The 18,321-nt window shown below is 36.3% G+C and overlaps 1 protein-coding gene across 1 annotated transcript in view; it reads right to left on the bottom strand.

Moving 5' to 3' along the window:
* Positions 1-15,237, bottom strand: part of LOC108978883 (four and a half LIM domains protein 2) — a 212,841-nt gene extending 197,604 nt beyond the window's left edge. The window contains exons 1-2 of the mRNA XM_018949421.1: positions 14,868-15,237; positions 2,923-3,148 (exon numbers count right to left, since the gene is read on the bottom strand). Coding sequence (XP_018804966.1) covers positions 2,923-2,994 — 72 coding nt within the window. The 5' untranslated portion in view covers positions 2,995-3,148; positions 14,868-15,237. The remainder of the gene's footprint in view (positions 1-2,922; positions 3,149-14,867) is intronic.
* Between the last annotated feature and the right edge of the window lie 3,084 nt (positions 15,238-18,321).

Here is an 18,321-nt window from a genome sequence, read left to right as displayed (position 1 = left end):
TAATGGATTGCCCTTAACAAATATTTCCAAGTCTCATATCATGAAATTTGTTACGTAAACACCTACTCGATAGTCGACTGCAATAAGTTTTGACGTCTTACTGATTCCTTTGGCATAGAGCGCATACGTTTGTATATATCATTACTCTTCTACACAGCTTGCCAAAAATCAGCATCCATCATGGTTGTGCCTGTCAACATTAGCTTTCAGATCTTGCTGAAGAATTTCAATTTTATTGAATTCTTGAGATTGATATGAATATTTTCTTAAATTGTAATATCTAAAAATGTATTCACTGAATATTTGAGTTAAATTCGACTAATACTTTTCGAGTTACTCTACAATTAGCAAAGAGTTTTCGGGCGTTCTGGAACATTGGTGTAAAACTTGAAATGCGTTTTTCTGAAAACAGTATATTTTGAACTGGTTACCACTGTAGAAAAAAAAGTTCTTGTGCTATATTATCTATTAATAAAATTAATTTTTCGATCCAATAGATTTAAAATGAGACGCCATGGATGAGGAATTATAAAAGCAAAAACATAGTATATTAATTTAACTGCTTTTAGACTTGACTTAACAGAAATTTGAATAAATAAATAATAATTTGAAAACTAATGGTTGTTTGTGTTGATCCACTTCCAAACGAAGGTCCTTGCGATGATCATCATCATCAAAAAAATGAATTAAATTTCTAATTTCCTTATGTCTTATTAAACGACTGATATACATATATATGGAGAACGGCTTAACCTAAGCTACCAATTGGAAATGTCCTAAGCCAAAAAGTAAAAATACTTCTGAACAGACTCTCAACTGGCCAGAACAGATTTCGCAATTACGATTTTATACCACACATTTTAATATAGGTATGTAGTAAGCTCTACAAAAAGCTATACTAACATACGGATCTCTAAATTATTTAGGCCAACTTGTTAGAAGTACTTTCGTAAATTAAAATACATAATTAGAGTTTTTGGTAGGCAACACTCATCTGAATCAATTATATGGCAAATATAATATGTATATCTACTATAAAATTGCTTCTTCTAATTTTTCGTCATATGCTGTATATCAATTTATTTACAGATGTTATACAGGCATGAGACACAGGTAGTAACAACTCATTGCATTCTCGCGACTTTCTGTTATCAACAATTAAATACCGCGATTACTCACTCACAGTCTGGCCCTCAAAATGAAAACAATAAATACATACTTAACAGTAGCTGAGAATTAAGTGTGCTGTGCAGCGAAGTCCCATGCGGTTTTTTGGTTTGTTAAAAAACAAATTAAATATTGAATTCCTTAGAATACCTATAGAAACAACTGCGGAAAGTAATAATTTATAAATTTGTAATTAAACTGAGAGAGCTATAACAAGATGTTACATAACAACTAATTTGATTGTTAAACTTATTAAAATAAATGCTGCGAGGAGTTATGAAATTTCTTATTTTAATTATGTTTTGTGCTTCTCCTGAACCTGAGGTTTGAAACACCCAGAAAAAAACGTCGGAGACAGCGAAAGCAGGGGACGCCCAAAAGATTTTGAGGTGCAGGCACTCTAAAGATTTCACATGAACGTCACATCAAATCATTAACTAGTATTTGGATATGATGAAGCTCTGTGCAAAGTTTTCAATTCTGACCAAAAACAGCGACGAATCAATGATTTGGAAGAGTGTTTGAAGCGTCGATTGTGACAATGGATGAAACATGGTCCCATAATTTCACTACGAAGTCCAATTGATAGTTCCAAAGGGGGACGCAATAGTCGTCTGGCAAGGTTACGGAAGAAAAAGAAAGTCCACCGAAATGGACTTCGAATTGATTCCACATCCACCGTATTCTCTAGACCTGGTCCTCAGAGACTAATTCCTGTTCTCAGATTTAAAAATAATGATCGCTGGGAAGAAAGTTTCGTCAAATGTGATCACCTATTTTGAAACACAGGACAAAGTACTACAAACATTTTATAGGAAATACTGTAAAAAAAGATGTAATACTTTTAAATTTAAAATTTTGCAGGTTAACATGGCTGTCAGTGACATCTGTGCCAAATTTCATATCAAAATAATCATTCGTGTTTAGTATACATTTGTGTTTCTGAAGTACATGAAGCATATTGGGCGATTTTTACGATGAGTGAAATTATTCAACAAAAAAGTGCCATTAAATATTGTGTGCGGAATCAAATTTCTGTTGAGAATGTTGGAAAAGCCCTTCGGTGTTAATTGTTTGTAGTGATCAAGTGTTTTTGATTGGTACAAATTATACAAAGAAGAACGAGAACGCGTTGACGACGAACCACGTCCGGAACGGCCATCAACATCAAGAGATGATCATCACGTCAATAAAATAAAATAATTGTTGTTTGAAAATCGACGATTAACAGTCAGAGATCTTGCTGGTAGAATTTTTTGAAAGATCATTTGAGGCTACGAAAAGTGAAAGCGACTGCTAGGATGTGATGAAACGTATTATTACGGGCGATAAGTCTTGAAGCATTCCGCTCACGACTCGGAAAGCCACAATATACATAGTATGTTGAATAAAAAATGTGTTTGACTATGGTAAGCCGAAAACTTTTCCTGTTATGAGAAGGAGTGATTTTTCACATTCAAATCTGATACGGTGACTCAGTTCAAAGTTGCCATATATGGCAAAAGTATGTTACTTTAAACGGTACTTTTAACCCTGATCAAGTTTCAGGGCAGATAATACGAAACTTGCAAAATTGTTATTATCGCTATTAATAAATTTTGTATGGACATGCCATACACTTATATAAAATATATGCATACATATTTACATCAATTGAATATATTTTACTGATAAGCAAATTATAGTTTCACAGTCCAAAATGTCAAGTTCCAATTTGATTAGATCTTTCTCTATTCAAAATTTCAAAACACTCACCTTTTCGGAGAATTCATCACGTGAACGTCTAGAAACCGTAGCGCCGTTCATATTGTCTTTAGTGGGTGACATTTAGTTATTTAACACAGTTTGGAACAAAATTCTTACACCTCAATTCTCTTTTAAATTAGATATCACTGCACAGCACTAGTTTTTGCCTCGTTTCGGTGAAATTTATCCTCTTATTTTTCCACTGGATTTACTCTCTTTTGTGCAATATTTTCAGCTGTAAATAAACAATTTGCATTAGTTAACACGTTCGACCATGTTGTCTAAATATGCACTTAAATATAATATATACTACCATAAGTGCGAATTTTATCAATACTTGCGAATCATTGAAAATTGGTGACGACTGTGCTGCCACTAATTATAAACGGTGTGTGAAAATGGAAATTAGATTATTATAAATACTATATTTTAAAACATAAACACATATTTCTGATATTTATACGTTTTGTCTTTATAATAATAAGTAATCAAGTACAAGGATGCAGTCATATGTAGAAGTTCACACAAGTGAGGAAAGTTCCCTGAGCGCCATTCACTTGGGAGCTGCCAGAAATGATTCTTTTACATATGGCTCAAACAGCTCACGACTTCCAGTCTTGACCAAGTATCCTCTAAGTAGCCAAGAAAACATCCGTTTGAAAGTGAAAGGGCGACATATCCCCATTCCCTGGATTGTGCGCTGGGTTTGGGAACTGCTACGTAAAATAAATTACCAAAGAAAATAAGGAAACAGCCTCGGAAAGGTGTTAAGGATTATGATTTAAGGGCATGCACATGAAATATCCGGTCCCTTAATTGGGAAGCTGCAGCTGCCCAGCTGGTTGATGTCCTCATTAGAGTACGATGGACGGGACAACGACTGAGTCGAGTAAGTCCTTGTAGCAACAGGTGCTACTTCGGACTGAGAAGACAATTGAGAAATAAAATCCTCTCTCGACGAACGAAAACCAAACTTTATAAGTCACTCATTACTGCCGTCCTACTATATGTTGCAGAGGCATGGATGATGACAACATCTGATGAGTCGACATTACGAGTTTTCCAGAGAAAAGTTCTATAGAAGATTTATCGTACATTGCGCATTGGCAACGGCGAATTTCGCATTCGATGGAACGACGAACTGTACAAGTTGTAAGACGACATAGACATAGTTCCGCGAATTAAAAAAAGACGACCACACTGTCCCTATGGATGAAAACACTCCAACTCCGAATATATTTGACGCAATACCTGCCGAGGGAAGCAGAGGAAGAGGAAGACCTCCACTCCGTTGAAGATATCCTACCAACTTAGCAAAATACATTTTTTGAAATATCATTTACCCGGGGAAATTAGTCGCAATGTGTGTCAATTTGTATATAACCGGGTGACTGTCTGTCTACTCATCCGTCTGTCCGCGCAAGCTATAACTTGAGTGAGCTCTTTTAGCTCTTCTTTACTTCAAAAAAAATTGCATCCATGCTTTGCTTTGGAGTGTTATCAGTTCAGTCGGATGACTGTCGATTGGACTTTTTGAGTGCCTGTTAAAAAGTATTTTGTGGACTTTTTTGATGTTTCCGGCGGTATCAACTTCTTTGGGCATCCACTGGGTTCATGGTCCTCGGTGCTCCTATCACAACGTCTATCTTCTGATGGTTGTTTTCTTGGGACAATGTCCGGAAACTTCAGGGCTTCGCTTGGAATCTTCAATTGGCGCCACATTGCACAAAGAAGAAAGGGCTGCCGCGCTGTTGTTAACTCGGCTATATCCTTAAAGCATTGTAGTGAAGGTTTTGATAACAATATATGCCGAATTTCAAAACGATACCTTGTTAAAATAAAAAAAAATTCTTTACAAGGACTTGAGTTTGATCAGCCAGTTAGTATGGTAGCTTTGCGTCATAGACGTCCGATAGTTCCAATGATATTTTCAAAATCTCAGATCGATTTTCAAGACAGACAGACAGATGGACATTTGACTAAATCATCTCAGCTCACTGATCATTTATATATGTATGCATACCTTTTACAAAGTCTATCAGGATATGATAATAGAGAACAAACTTTGTTATACAAATACCTGGGCTAAATTGTGAACCAGTAAGGTCCATTTTCATTATGAGACCAGCTTATAGATCACATTTCTACTTAATTCCTTTACAATATTAATCCTAATATCCGAAATAAAATGGAATATATGCATCATATATGTGGAAATGAAACCTTCCTAGACATTCCAGTAATGCTATCCAAACAATTCCTATTAAATTTCAATAAGTTATCTTTCAAATATAATATTTATTCAATAATAGTATTCCACACACTTAACACTCATCTACTGACCCATGTACATACATACATCTAAGGTATAATCAGACAGAGGGTGGAAAAGCCAGCAGTCGCTATAAAGAACCAAGGCTGGGAACGAATAGACATTTCGGTCAACACAATAGATTTCGATTTGGCACAACTTTCATCATCACCTTTATTATCCGAGGGGATACTTGGAAATGTTATTTTATTCTAAGTGTAGGTAACAAGACAAACGAAAAATACAAGCCTGCAAAGCTAAAAATCTTTTTATTTTTTTTTTTATTCCGCAATAACTGAGAAACACTAGGAGCAATAAGCATGCGTTGCGTTCAACTATCTTTATGATTATTTTTAGAAATTCAATCACCACTGCGCTGCTTTTCCCCACTTCCCACTCCTTCATTTCGCATCAGTTGGCTATCGCTTGGCACAAACGGCGCAGACCCACAAGCGCAGCTGTCGAAGCGATTAAAACGCATTCAACGCCGGCGAGAATGGCGCTCCACATAAAATCGCCTTGGCTGACACCTCATCGGACAGGTAAATGATGGGCGAGCGTGGCGAATTATTTAACGGAATGCATAAATGTGTGTTTGTAGGACAGCCTGATAACAACACAAACAAGCGCTGCAGACACTGTGAACAAAATACAGCTGAGCACCTGGTGGTGTGTACTGTAAATATACAATTTTGGGGGGGATAACAAAGGAGAAACGAAACAATGGCGTAGATGGTAATAGGGTGATATGTACAGACAGGGTTGCAATTACTGATTTTTTTTTTCTCGATTACAAGCACCTATTATATTTAACTTTTTTGCTCAGCTGTATCTTCAACTTGCATAACTATAATTTAACTGTGGCTACCGATTTTTAATATAGCAATTACGCAAATAAGAAACTTATATCATACATACATACCACTTTTAGGGATATTTATGTACATGTTTACGAATACCTGTTGAGCACAATTAAGTAATATCATATGAAAAGCTCAAACTCTTACCTAATTATACAGCTATTCATGTAGCTTAAATTTAAGGGAGAGACATTCATATCCGTATATCTAGGAAACTACCAATAAGGTTCCCACTAATGGCAGAATGATTATCAAAAGCAAAAATCCTACGCATAACTAACTATAATTGCTGGTAACGCAAAGTTAGAAGCAGTTACGAGTAAACTTTTCAATGAATCGATTAGTATACTGTAAGTAAGTAAATAAATTGTGATAAAAAAGCACTCGAAAATTTTAATTAAATTCAACGGATAAATTATATTTAAAAAAATGTATTTTGCTAAGTTGGTAGTGGTGTCCTTAATTACTAAGCCAAATTTGAGCGCGATCTGTCAACCAGTTTGTTTACAGCAACTACTTAAGTTCATACACCTCAGTAGTGCGTTGCAATTTTTGCAAAGAATAAAATATCGAACCAAGAATTTGCCGTAAATTTTGTATTTCTAACCAAATTTCGTGTGCGGAATCGGTGCGCATGTTGAAAAAGACTTACGGTAAATAAGTTTTATCAAAAACACAAGCCTTCGAGTGGTACAAGGCCTTCAAGGACTTTCGAGAGATCGTTGAAGAGATTCCTTGTTCTGGACGACCTTCGACCTCTTCAACAGATGAAAATATTAAAAAAGTGAAAGATATGGAGCCTGAAAAGTATTAGAGTGATGGCAAGAGAACTCGACTCGCGAGTCCGTTACAATTATTTTGGTGGATATTTTGGTTATGAAACGCATTCTTGCTCGACTCGTCCCAATAAAGTTGATTTTTTTTTTTTTAATTGTATCGTAGACATGTCTCTTTGAACATGCTTGATCGTGCATATTCCGGTCCCACATTCCTTGAGAATTCCACATGCAAACAAGTCAACAATTATGGGAATGGAATCCGTTTTCAGTCGATTGAAGAGTTAAATCAAAATTCGCTGAAAGAGATGAAGGCTCGTGTTTCGAGGACTGGAAAAATCGTTGGCATAAATGTACTACATCTGGCGAGGATTACTTGGAAAGCGATAACATATGTTTTGATAAAAAATTAGACATTTTGCGTTTAATTTACAATTTCCAGTTGCTTTTTTTGTCTTAATGTACACCAAAATTGTTACTGCTGTTGTTATACTAGTACCTATAAAGGTTAACTATTTTTTGATTGTGGCTAAGTATTCAGCTTTTGCAGCAGTTATAAATGACTCTCATGGTTATTGGCTCTAAAAGAATGTCGGTGAGAGAACACTCACAAATCAATATTTATACAAAGATATACTTTTGTTTCAAACAATGTAAAAATATGGGCTAACATTAGAAAAGCAAAGTAAAATTTACAATTTGTTGCAACATATGAAAAGAGCCGCTATGGGGCGACACTTGTTTACTTATTTCTTTGATATAAATTTAACGGTTGCACCAAAGCAAGAATAGCCTACACAGGTGTATTTCGTGTTGCTCGTATGCTTTGCAAGCAAAAAAAATAATAATAAGCAAGAGACAAAAAAGGAATTTTAAGGAATTTATCACGAGCTATGTCCAATATTGGGTCCCTTAATTGCCAAGCTAAGTCGGTAAATCAAACAAGCATAGATCGGTTTCAAACCTCGTTTACTGTAATGCATAAAGCGCATCCTCGGATACACCTTAAAGTTGGTCCAAACGTCGTTTTATCCTCAAAAAGGCACAAGTTTTGAAGTGATGTGTCAGAGAGAATCCATTGGTCCATACTTCTTCAAAAATGAAGCCGGGCATAGTGTAACGATCAATTTATTAAAGTATGATTTTGACGAGAGCATTAGACCCCGTAGAGATCCGTAGGGTAACCTCCATGATTGCAATGTTATTCCATGAAAAATAATATTCGGGCTGTTATTGCTGGCTTTTGACCCAATTTGCTGGAAAGGGTGGTCGAAAATTAGGATCCTTGGCTGGAATCGACAGTCATTTGCCCGAAATCATTTTTAAAACAAGTCTTATCTTTATAATAAACCCAAATTCTTTACCATAACATTCAATTTATGCGTTTATTTCTTCTTGAAAACCAGATGTCATTCACAGACCTGTAGTATATCCAATATTATCATATAATGACCGTAAGCTTATATAGGCTAGAGGATGTATTAAACCATAAAAGATAACTACAAGTATACCAAACTATATATCTTACTGATTGTCCGGTATATTCGTTGAAAACTCAGCCATAGACACTGGGGTCCACATATTCGGAGTCTGTCGGCTTACAAAAATATGGTCCGATTTCGAAAATTTTTAGACATCTGGATATACGTAAAAGACACCATTTAAGAAAAGTTTTATTTCGCTAACGTTTATTTATATACAGTAAAGTAAAAGAGTCGAACAAAATTTAGAATTGTGTTATATGTTATATGGGCAGTAGACGCGGTTGCTTTCCGAATTCGCCCACAATGCAACATAAGACTGTTAGGATAATTTTATGTATCGACCATGGTAAAATACATATATGAATGATCAGCATGATGAGCTGAGTCGATTTTTCATGTCCGTCTATCTCTCGGTCCGTCCGAGTGTCCGCTCATTTGTCAAAACCCTCGATATCGGCCCACTATAACATAAAGCTGCCATACAAACTGAACGATCGTTATTATTTGCAAAGAATATAAATACAATAATAAATTTCAAATTTAAAGTATTTATGCAGCCCACGGAACTTGAAAAATCAACATACTTTTTAAACAAGCCTCGTTGTTACATACATCCAGATACGTGCAACTAACTAACAACGATTTGTTAAGTTCCAAGATTGAAGAGATGTCGAAAATCTACTTTTTGGAAGGACGCGTTAATTATCCGCGATTCAAAAAAGGACCCCTATAAATTAAATGACGATTTCTGTAAAATTTTTACGGGTAAAAATATAATTTTATTTTGAATTATCTTCGATGAAAGTATGATCAGATTTAGCTGAAATTTTTTTTTTTAAAAATCCCGTTATTCTAGTAATAGTTGAGGACTTTTATGCAATAGTGAGTAAAATGGTCGTGCATATAATTAGCAACGCGTGTAGAATTCTTAAGATTTCTTAGAAATTAGTTATGTTCAGGTAACTAAATCTTTATATTTTTATTGAAATACGTTACTATTAAGAAATTAAATAATTTTAGTGAATAAAAATGAGTAAACATAAGTCTTGTGAGGGCTGTTATCGTGCAGATGAACTAGGATGGGAAATCTTACGGAGATATTGAAAAGACCCTAAATTTCCCCAAACGATTGGTTTTAGTTAATGCAGTTAGCTATTTCAACAAGAATAAAATGACAAAACAAGTTCCAAGTTTGAAGAGATGTCGAAAATCTACTCTTCGGACGGACGAATTAATTATCCGCGATTCAAAAAAGGACCTCCACAAGATGGCACAAGAAATTCGAGTTGCAATTTTTGGAGAAAACCCAGATGCCACTATCTGTCGCTACCGCAAAAAGACGATTACGCCAGGCAGGATTCTTTGGAAGAGTTTCACGGTTGAAGCCATTACTCTCTGAACGCAATTAAAGGAGCCGCTTAGAGTTTGCAGAGAAATATCGCCATTGGACAGCAAAAAAATTAAAAAGAGTATAATTTTTCGATGAAAGCAAGATAAATAGGATTTCTTCAGATGGAAAAACTTATGCCCCCAATCTTCGATGCAAGGAGTTGAAGCCCAAATACACTAGGCTAACTTTAAAACATGATGATGGTTGCATAATGACTTGAGGTGCTTTATCGTGGTGAGGTGTTGGGCCTATTTGTAAAATAAATACGCGCATGGACCAATTCAAATACGTTTCATTCATGGACAACATATTGTTACCATATCCTGATGATAATATGCCCGTAACGCAAGATAACGACTTGAAACATACTGCGCGTGGTACAACACAATGGTTTCAGGAAACATGGTGCTTCTATTAGGCTGGCTTTCATGCAACCCGAACTTAAACTTAACCGAAAATCTTTGGACACATTTGAAGAAAAGAATTCGTCCCCATAAAGTTTGAAATTTCCTAGAATTATATTGAAAGGTTAAACAAGAATGGAATAATACTCTTGGGACATCTTGCCAAAGTTTAGTAGAGTCAATGCCTTTTAGATATTAAGCCGTGATTGACAGTAATGGGTTTGCAACCAAATATTAACTTTAAACCCGGAAAAAAAATAATTTTTCCACAAAAAAAAAAAAATAAACAAAGCGTTGTTAATTAGTTGCACGACCTATTTCTGACTTTGAAGTAATAAAATGTCTTTATTTTATAAAAGCTCTTTTATAAAAAACAAATTAGCTAGTTTACAATAACTAAATATGCACAACCTATCTTTAAGACATACCCTTGAAAAATTTTTTTTTAAATGAAAATATCAACCGATTTGAATTGTTGCTACTAGCGTTGTTAATTAGTTGCACGCATCTGTATGTCTACGAAAACTACAATGCATTTATTGATACCGCACTACGTTGACAGCGGTAATAGGCTCCTCGGCAGGAATGTGAGAAATGTATAGCAACCAGCTCAGCCAGCTGGAGAGTTTTCCACTATATTGTCTATGGTCAGTGCATATGTATGAACATATGTATATGTGGTATTTGTACTCTCCCAACGTGTTACTACAAAGTACAATAGTTTTTATCGCCTATATCTTTGTAACACCTAAGACTAAACGAGATAGTTATAGAGTTATGTATATATGTAAATGATAGAAGTAGAGGATCTCAGAAAGTGAGTTTGACTGAATTATATGTATACAAAACTTCTATCTCGAATAGTTTTAGGTGTTACAAAGAATGAGGCCGTCTTCTGGCTCAAAGGGTATGTAAAAAGCCAAACTTCCACATTTGGAACGAAGTGCTACCTCAAAAGATTCAAGAGCTACCATATCCTCCAGAAAAAAACTGTTTTGTGTGGTTTGTGAGCCGGTGGATTCATCGGTCCATATTTCTTCAAAAATTATGCCTGTGAGAATGTAACCGTTAATGGTGACCGTAATCGCGCCATGATAACCGACTATTTGATGCCTGAAATTGAAGCTCGTGATCTCGGCGACCAAATGGTTTCAAGAAGACGGCACCACTTCCCAAACATTGCATTAATCAATGGATTTATTGAGAGAAAATTTCGGTGTGCAGATAGCTTCACCTTTTGATCCGGTCGATTGGCCACCAAGATCGTGTGATATCACGCCGTTAGACTGTTTGCTTGTAGGGATGTGTAAAGGCTAAAGTCTTTGCGAACAACCCAGCTTCGATTCAGGTCTTGCAGCAAAACATCACGAGTGTGATTCGCCAGTTAACAGTCGAAATGCTCGAACGAATCATCGAAAACTGGACTCAAATAATGGACCATCTGAGACGCAAAGGATGGACCATCCGCGGCCAACATTTGAAAAAACAAGTATATGGGCTTATAACGCTAGAGCGAATCTGAAGAATACCTTTTTTGGAATCGATCATCAGAATAACGGATTTCTCCTCAAAGCAAAAACGAACGAACGAACGAACCTTGCACGTCTTGTAAAATGTGGCATGTGGCAAGCGCTTGAATATGCATATAAAAATATAGTATGTGCATATATATTCTTATATAGTGTACTTTGCTATATCTACAGCCCCAAACACATTATACCTTCATTATTAAATATGTATGTATGTATGAGTATCATTAAATACGTATTTATATTTATACATATTTTTCCATATAAGTATGTACATATGTACATACATATTTATGGGCACTTGTGTTATTGTACATAGTAAGATGAACGTAAATACTTCCACTCATACATATGTATACGTACATACATTAACAAATACCTAGGAGTTTGGCGATCGCCGTTGCATTCTCCTATTAGAGGAAGTGCAATAGCGATCACTGAAACGTGATCACGAGATTTTGTTGCTGCAACAACGAGCCGCCGTTGTGGCATGACTTGCTGTGCATGACGGCATTGTGTGTGTGCTGCTTGGACCGGCTGACTGCCTAACTTGCTTGCGCAGCGCTGCTGATCGTTCACCCGCCGCTCAATTTCCAGCATTCGCCTTTTACTCTTGGCCCTCATCGTAATTGGTGTAGACCCAAACGACGACCAGGCCGGTTTAACTCGTTATCTGAGTAATGTGAGTTGCCGGTTCTTGGCTTAAACTAAATTGTATGGAAACAAAAACAAAAAAAAATCTAAAATAATAGCTATAACAACAACAACAGCAAAATAATAAGTCCAGCTCATCCGTTTTATGTGCTGTACAGGTTTGTGTTTTCTTTTTCTTCTTTTATTATTGTTTTTTGCTCAACAACAAAATCTACATAATTTTGTTGTTAATGTTCCTTTATTTCTTTGGCTTTTTTGCAATAAATAAAAGTAGGGTGGCTGGAGTTATAGTAGAAAGAAAAGTGAACATACACACATACATACATATGTATATGAGTGGTATATAGCACACTCTTATATGGTCATGTGTTTGCGTTGAAGGTGTCGAAGATGATGATGATGACGACGACAAAAAGGCACAGTGTTTGAAGCTGAGAAATTTATTGTTATTAATTTACCTAGGAATGATAAGAAGTGAAGGACGGGTTCTTAATTAAAATTTGTGTGTGGTCTGCAATAAATGCGTGGAGTAATTTAACCACACGATTTTTACGTGATTCAAATTAAGTTGACTATAAATTTTTCGACCAGGTAATTCATAAAAAGTATCGTAATTGATAATATTATTCTTATAAGATGAGTTTTGTTAGAATTTTCTGATTTTGCAATTCAATTAGAAACGTCTTCGATATATTAACTGGTACAATACAAAGTCTACCAACAAAAAAGACGTGATGTTAAAATGAAATAAACACTGGACTAAATGTCGGCCAAATGGCCACCACAGCTCCGTTTGCATATCTCCACCCTTTTACGCCAATTTTTCATGAACCGGTGCAACGATTCGACTGGAATTTCTGCTATAGTACTCTGAATGTTATCTTCAAGCTCCTCGAGCCTTGCTGGTGGATTGCCGTAATTCTTTTATTTAACATATCTCCAGAGAAAATAATCCAGAGACGTTCAATCATATAGTCTTGGTGGCCATTTAACTGAACTATTTCTGTTTCTTGGACCACACGAGAATTTGACTCACCGAATACCGGTAACAAACAATTCTGTTTGTTGACGTAACCAAACTTGATGAAATGACAAACCTTACCGAATACACTGACACAATTTGACACAAATCCGTAAGCACACATGGCCGTCACGAGCCCCTAAATAACTTGCTGCTGTTGTTGTAGCGGCAGAAAACATTCCTGAAGCAATTTCAAGGAATAGTGTCGAATTAACAGTCTTTGAACGGTTACTTAGACCCAACTATCGTGGTAACGGCACGTAAAAATCACGTCATCCCGTTCCGGTTACTTAGACCCAACTATCGTGGGAATGGCACGTCATCACTATTGGTGGACACTTTACATATGAAATATTAAATTGAATTCGAATTCATGCGAATAATAAAAAATCCCATTTATTTAATAATTTTTTATTATATTCGCTTCATTTACAGCATTCGTCAGCATTTCACACTGTGCCTTATGTAAATATACAAGTATTTACATACATACATACATATACACTTAATTGTTTATGGTGATCGCATTTTGTCGACGTCAGCTTTGCTAAAGTTTTTGTACTTTCAATACCTTCAGTTTCCACAACGCTTACGCTATTTCAAATTATTTTGCGTAAATTGTTAAACTTTTGCAAAATTTCCGCAAATTCATAAACATTATATATAAGTACATGTTCATATAATATAATTAGAATGTTTATAAGAAAGATTTTAACTACTTCACTGGCAGTGCACAACGCACCGCGCCACTACACGCGCACATACTTATAAACGAGCACACCATTTGTCAGGGGATGTGTGATAACAATAATTTCTTATGATTTTAAAACTTATCTAGCGCCCCTACAATTGCTATGTACCAAAAGTGTGAGAGTGTTGGCCAAAAGGTAGCAAATTGAATTTACATTTGAATTTGGTTAACGTTGTGAACGCACTGACGCGCGTGTAAAACTGAAGTAGCATGTGGAGGATACGCCACTCAACGGGCAGGAAGATTATGTTAGAAATCAACACTTCACTAATTGGTGAAATGTTCGGCAGAAAACGCATTTGATGTATGTACGACTTGTTTTACTCCACTGATTATTGAAACACAAACGCAGCAAACAACGCTCATGAGCGTTGAAAAAATCTAGTACATATATTTTATTTTGAGAGCCTCCTAGAGCTTTTTTGGAAATCAGCAGGCGGTTTCACACCTGCCAAATCGTTCGCACAGTTAGCCGCTTTCGAGACACACACATATGTATATATATATATATGTACAAGCATCAAAATACAAATGAATTTGCAATACATTCGCTTCCCCGATACAAAAAAAAAAATATTTCAATTGTTATAAGTTTAAATTTACATTCGCGTTCCATTTGTGAATTATGTATGTTTAAGAAATAATCAAAATGTTAAAGAATTATAAATACCATAACCACACATAGAAATACTTGCACAGCACAGCCATAAAAGCACCAACAATCATACGCACATCTAATATTATTTAGATATTATTGCCGCCAGTACTACTAACCATTAAACAAATGAAACGTCTCGACTGCGAATCACTTAAACACATAAAAACACTTCCAATACCAATTCGGGAAAAATGTTTAAGCAAAACCAAAAAAAAAAAAAACAACACACAAAATTAACCAAAATAAAATCGTTTAAAACACTAAAGCACTTTTTGGTCGGTTGGTTGGCGTCACTATTTAATTCACAATTGCTTGCTTTTGCCGGCTTTATGAATATGGCGCTTTCGATATTGTTGTTGCACGTGTGGTATATTGTACCGTATTGTTTACTCGTATGCGTACTTTGGTTGGGGCGCGCTTCCACTACTATTTCCCGTACAAAATTCGTTCGTTCGCTTGAGTCGCTTCCGTCTGACTGACTGAAGTTACGAAAAATATTCGACGAAAGCGTGCATAGTAAGCACCACCACAAGACGCTCGTGGCGATTGCCGCATTCAACAGACCAACAACGATTCCAGCCGAACTGTTCCAAAGAGCGAATCGAGTCATCATCATAAAGCAGCAACTGGCTCGACCGGTGTTTTGTTTATTGGTTTTTATTGTTATTATTTTATTATACAAAATTTTGGTTTCAATGCCTTTACATATGGATGTACATAGTATGTACAATATGTATGTATGAAGTTGTGTGTATGCAATAGTTTAGTGGTGTTGGCGCTGATATGACAGAGAGAAATGAAGGAATGCAAAAATACACTGGAAAAGCCTGGAGCCGGCTAGAACGAAGTCTGCGATACTATACATTACGCAGTAGTTAACTCTCAAATAATGTTAACACCTGTAATTGCATATTATTCAAAAGTAAGAGGTAAAGGAAAAACATAAAAAAAAATTTTTTTAAATAAAAAAAAAATGTTTAAATATCAGTTGAGACAAATGAAAAATTTCAAAACGCTATTTTAAAAACTGAGAGAAGTTCGTATATATACATACAGATAGACGGACGGACGGATGGACAGACGGACAGACGGATAACTCAGCTGAACATACTGATCATTTTTATATAGACTTTATAGGGTCTCCGACGCTTCCTTCTGGGTAAAAATTTAATGAGATCAGTGAGACAATATGAAGTAGTGAAATTCATCCTTCTACTTACTTACTTAAGTGAAGGGCACATTTCGTAGACTTTTATGAAAGATAACAAATATTAATTGACTCCTCAAAGTTCCGCGTGGAAAGCTTCTCCTACAAGTAATAACATATACAAGTTCTTTCGATTCGCAGAGAAAATACATGGAAGTAAATTCATTCATTTATAGAGGATGACAGTTGATTCCCAGCACTATGTGAGTTAGATCAGGTTAAGAGCTCGATCTTAACAGGGCATTCATTTGACTAGCTGAGAACACTAGTCCCTTGTGGTACTTAAAACTCATATATCATAAATAATAATAAGACTCTTTCAAATTGATAAAGCTCTTTGGGTCGTTCACAATATTTTTGGGGTGGCTTACATATGTATGTCAGTTTCGACTATGTACTCAGGTTCCACGAAGTCTGAGTATAGTCCACCTAAAACGTATAAGTGTACATATATGCCACAAAATGTTGAAAAATTAAGATTAAAAAAGACTAGTTTAAAATAGTAATAAGAAGGAGCGATTGTATATCGACGAACTAATACCAAACTCTATAAGTCCCTCATTATTCTCCCCAGCTATATGGGGCAGAGGCAAAGGCAATGACAACATCTGATGGTTCGGGGTTACGGTCCTTTGCGCACAGGGAACGGCGATTTCCGCAGTCAATGGAACGATGAGCTGTACGAGATGACATTGACATAGTTGAACGAATTAAGAGACATCGGTTACGCTGGATAGATCATGTTATCCGAATGGATGAAAAAACCCCAGCTCTGAGAGTATTCGACGCAGTACTAGCCGAGGAAAGCAGAGGAAGAGAAAGACCTCCACTCCGTTGGAAAGACCAGGTGGAGAAGGACCTGGTTGCCTTTGGAGTCTCCCATTGGGGTCAAGTAGCGGAAACGAAGAACGACGAAACGAAGATATCTTCTAGAAAATTGGCACGATTATTGCCTCAGACAATATTCAAAAAAAAAATTTTTCAGATCGAAACACAATAGCATATAGCTGCCATACAAACTGACCAATCGGAATTATTTGCATGTGTGATAACGCAGTCGAAGTTCTCTCGATCAACCGCTAGCAAAGTATTGTTTAACAGAAATCTATTTTTTCCACTTGTGCACTTATTCCAGCAGAAGCAATGCTACCCACCAGCACAGCCGCAATTGGCATAAAAATGCCGACACGAAGCGACATAGCGTACGCAACAATTTAATAAACAAATGAAGCAAAACAAAACCGAAAACAGCAAAGTGTGGCGAATGATAAAAGACAGACACAGAGCAGAAAAACAGCTGGAATTACGAAAGCCGGCAAACTGACAACCCAAAGTCCACACACAGGCACTCATCTTACATATGTATGTATGCAAGTGCATATGAATGGCTGTGCGCACACTCACGCATTTATACATGTACACATATATTCATACATATTTATATTGTTAGTTTGTTTGGTCGCGAGTGGCCTAAGCATCGCAGCGTTGGTGGAGCTGATTATTTGCCTCACTGGCGAGACACATGTACATATGCATGTATGTATCTATGTATGTGTTTTAGCGGATGTTTTGAAAGCTCACTTATTACCGGTGCTTAAGAAAAATAAAATTATAGCACCGTTTTATAGGAAAGTTCAATACACAGAAACGATATAAGGTCTTCCTTTCTTACAGTTATGGACAGGACCATATGGTCCATTAACATTTTTTCGCTTACAAGATTATAGCCAAGTTAACAACAACACGCCAGTAGTTCTCCCTTTTCGCTATTTGGCGCCAATTCGAGATACTGCAGCCAAGTCCTTATCCACCTGATCTCTCCAACAGAATGGTGGTCTTGTTCTTCCTTCAAAGCTGAAGTGTTCTTTTCCATCCGGACCTTCCAGCCGATGTCTCTTGCCTATTCAGTTCAAAGTAGCACCAGTTGGCAAGAGTGATTCTGACATTTATTTGCTGTTGATACTAATTCCAAGATAGACGAAATTATCTACGACATCAAAGTTATGACTGTCAATAGTAACAACAGCAAGCCAAGTCGCGAAAACGTTACTGTTTGTTTGGCGACAGGAGATATTTCGTCACGGCCTCGTTCACAACCAATTCCATACGCTTCGCTCCAGTCTGGAGGAAGCAGATCTAACAGTGCGATTGTTGAGAACAATGATATCAATATCATCGGCTTATCAGCTTTACGCTTTAAAAGATAAGGAGTCGTCTTGTCCAAAACCTCCTTTGGTATAGAACGGCTCGGAGAGGGGAAAATCTGGTCGATAATTGATTTTCTGGGTCTAAAGCCACACTAATAAGGTCCAACCAGTTTGCTGACGGTGGGCTTCAATCTTTCGATGAGACCTTCTATACGA

The sequence above is a fragment of the Bactrocera latifrons genome, unplaced genomic scaffold (genome assembly GCF_001853355.1).
Source record: "Bactrocera latifrons isolate USDA-ARS-PBARC rearing strain unplaced genomic scaffold, ASM185335v1 scaffold_1, whole genome shotgun sequence".
Classification (NCBI taxonomy): domain Eukaryota; kingdom Metazoa; phylum Arthropoda; class Insecta; order Diptera; family Tephritidae; genus Bactrocera; species Bactrocera latifrons.
Note: the sequence above shows the minus strand (reverse complement) of the source record. Positions and strands in the feature narration are given on the sequence as shown.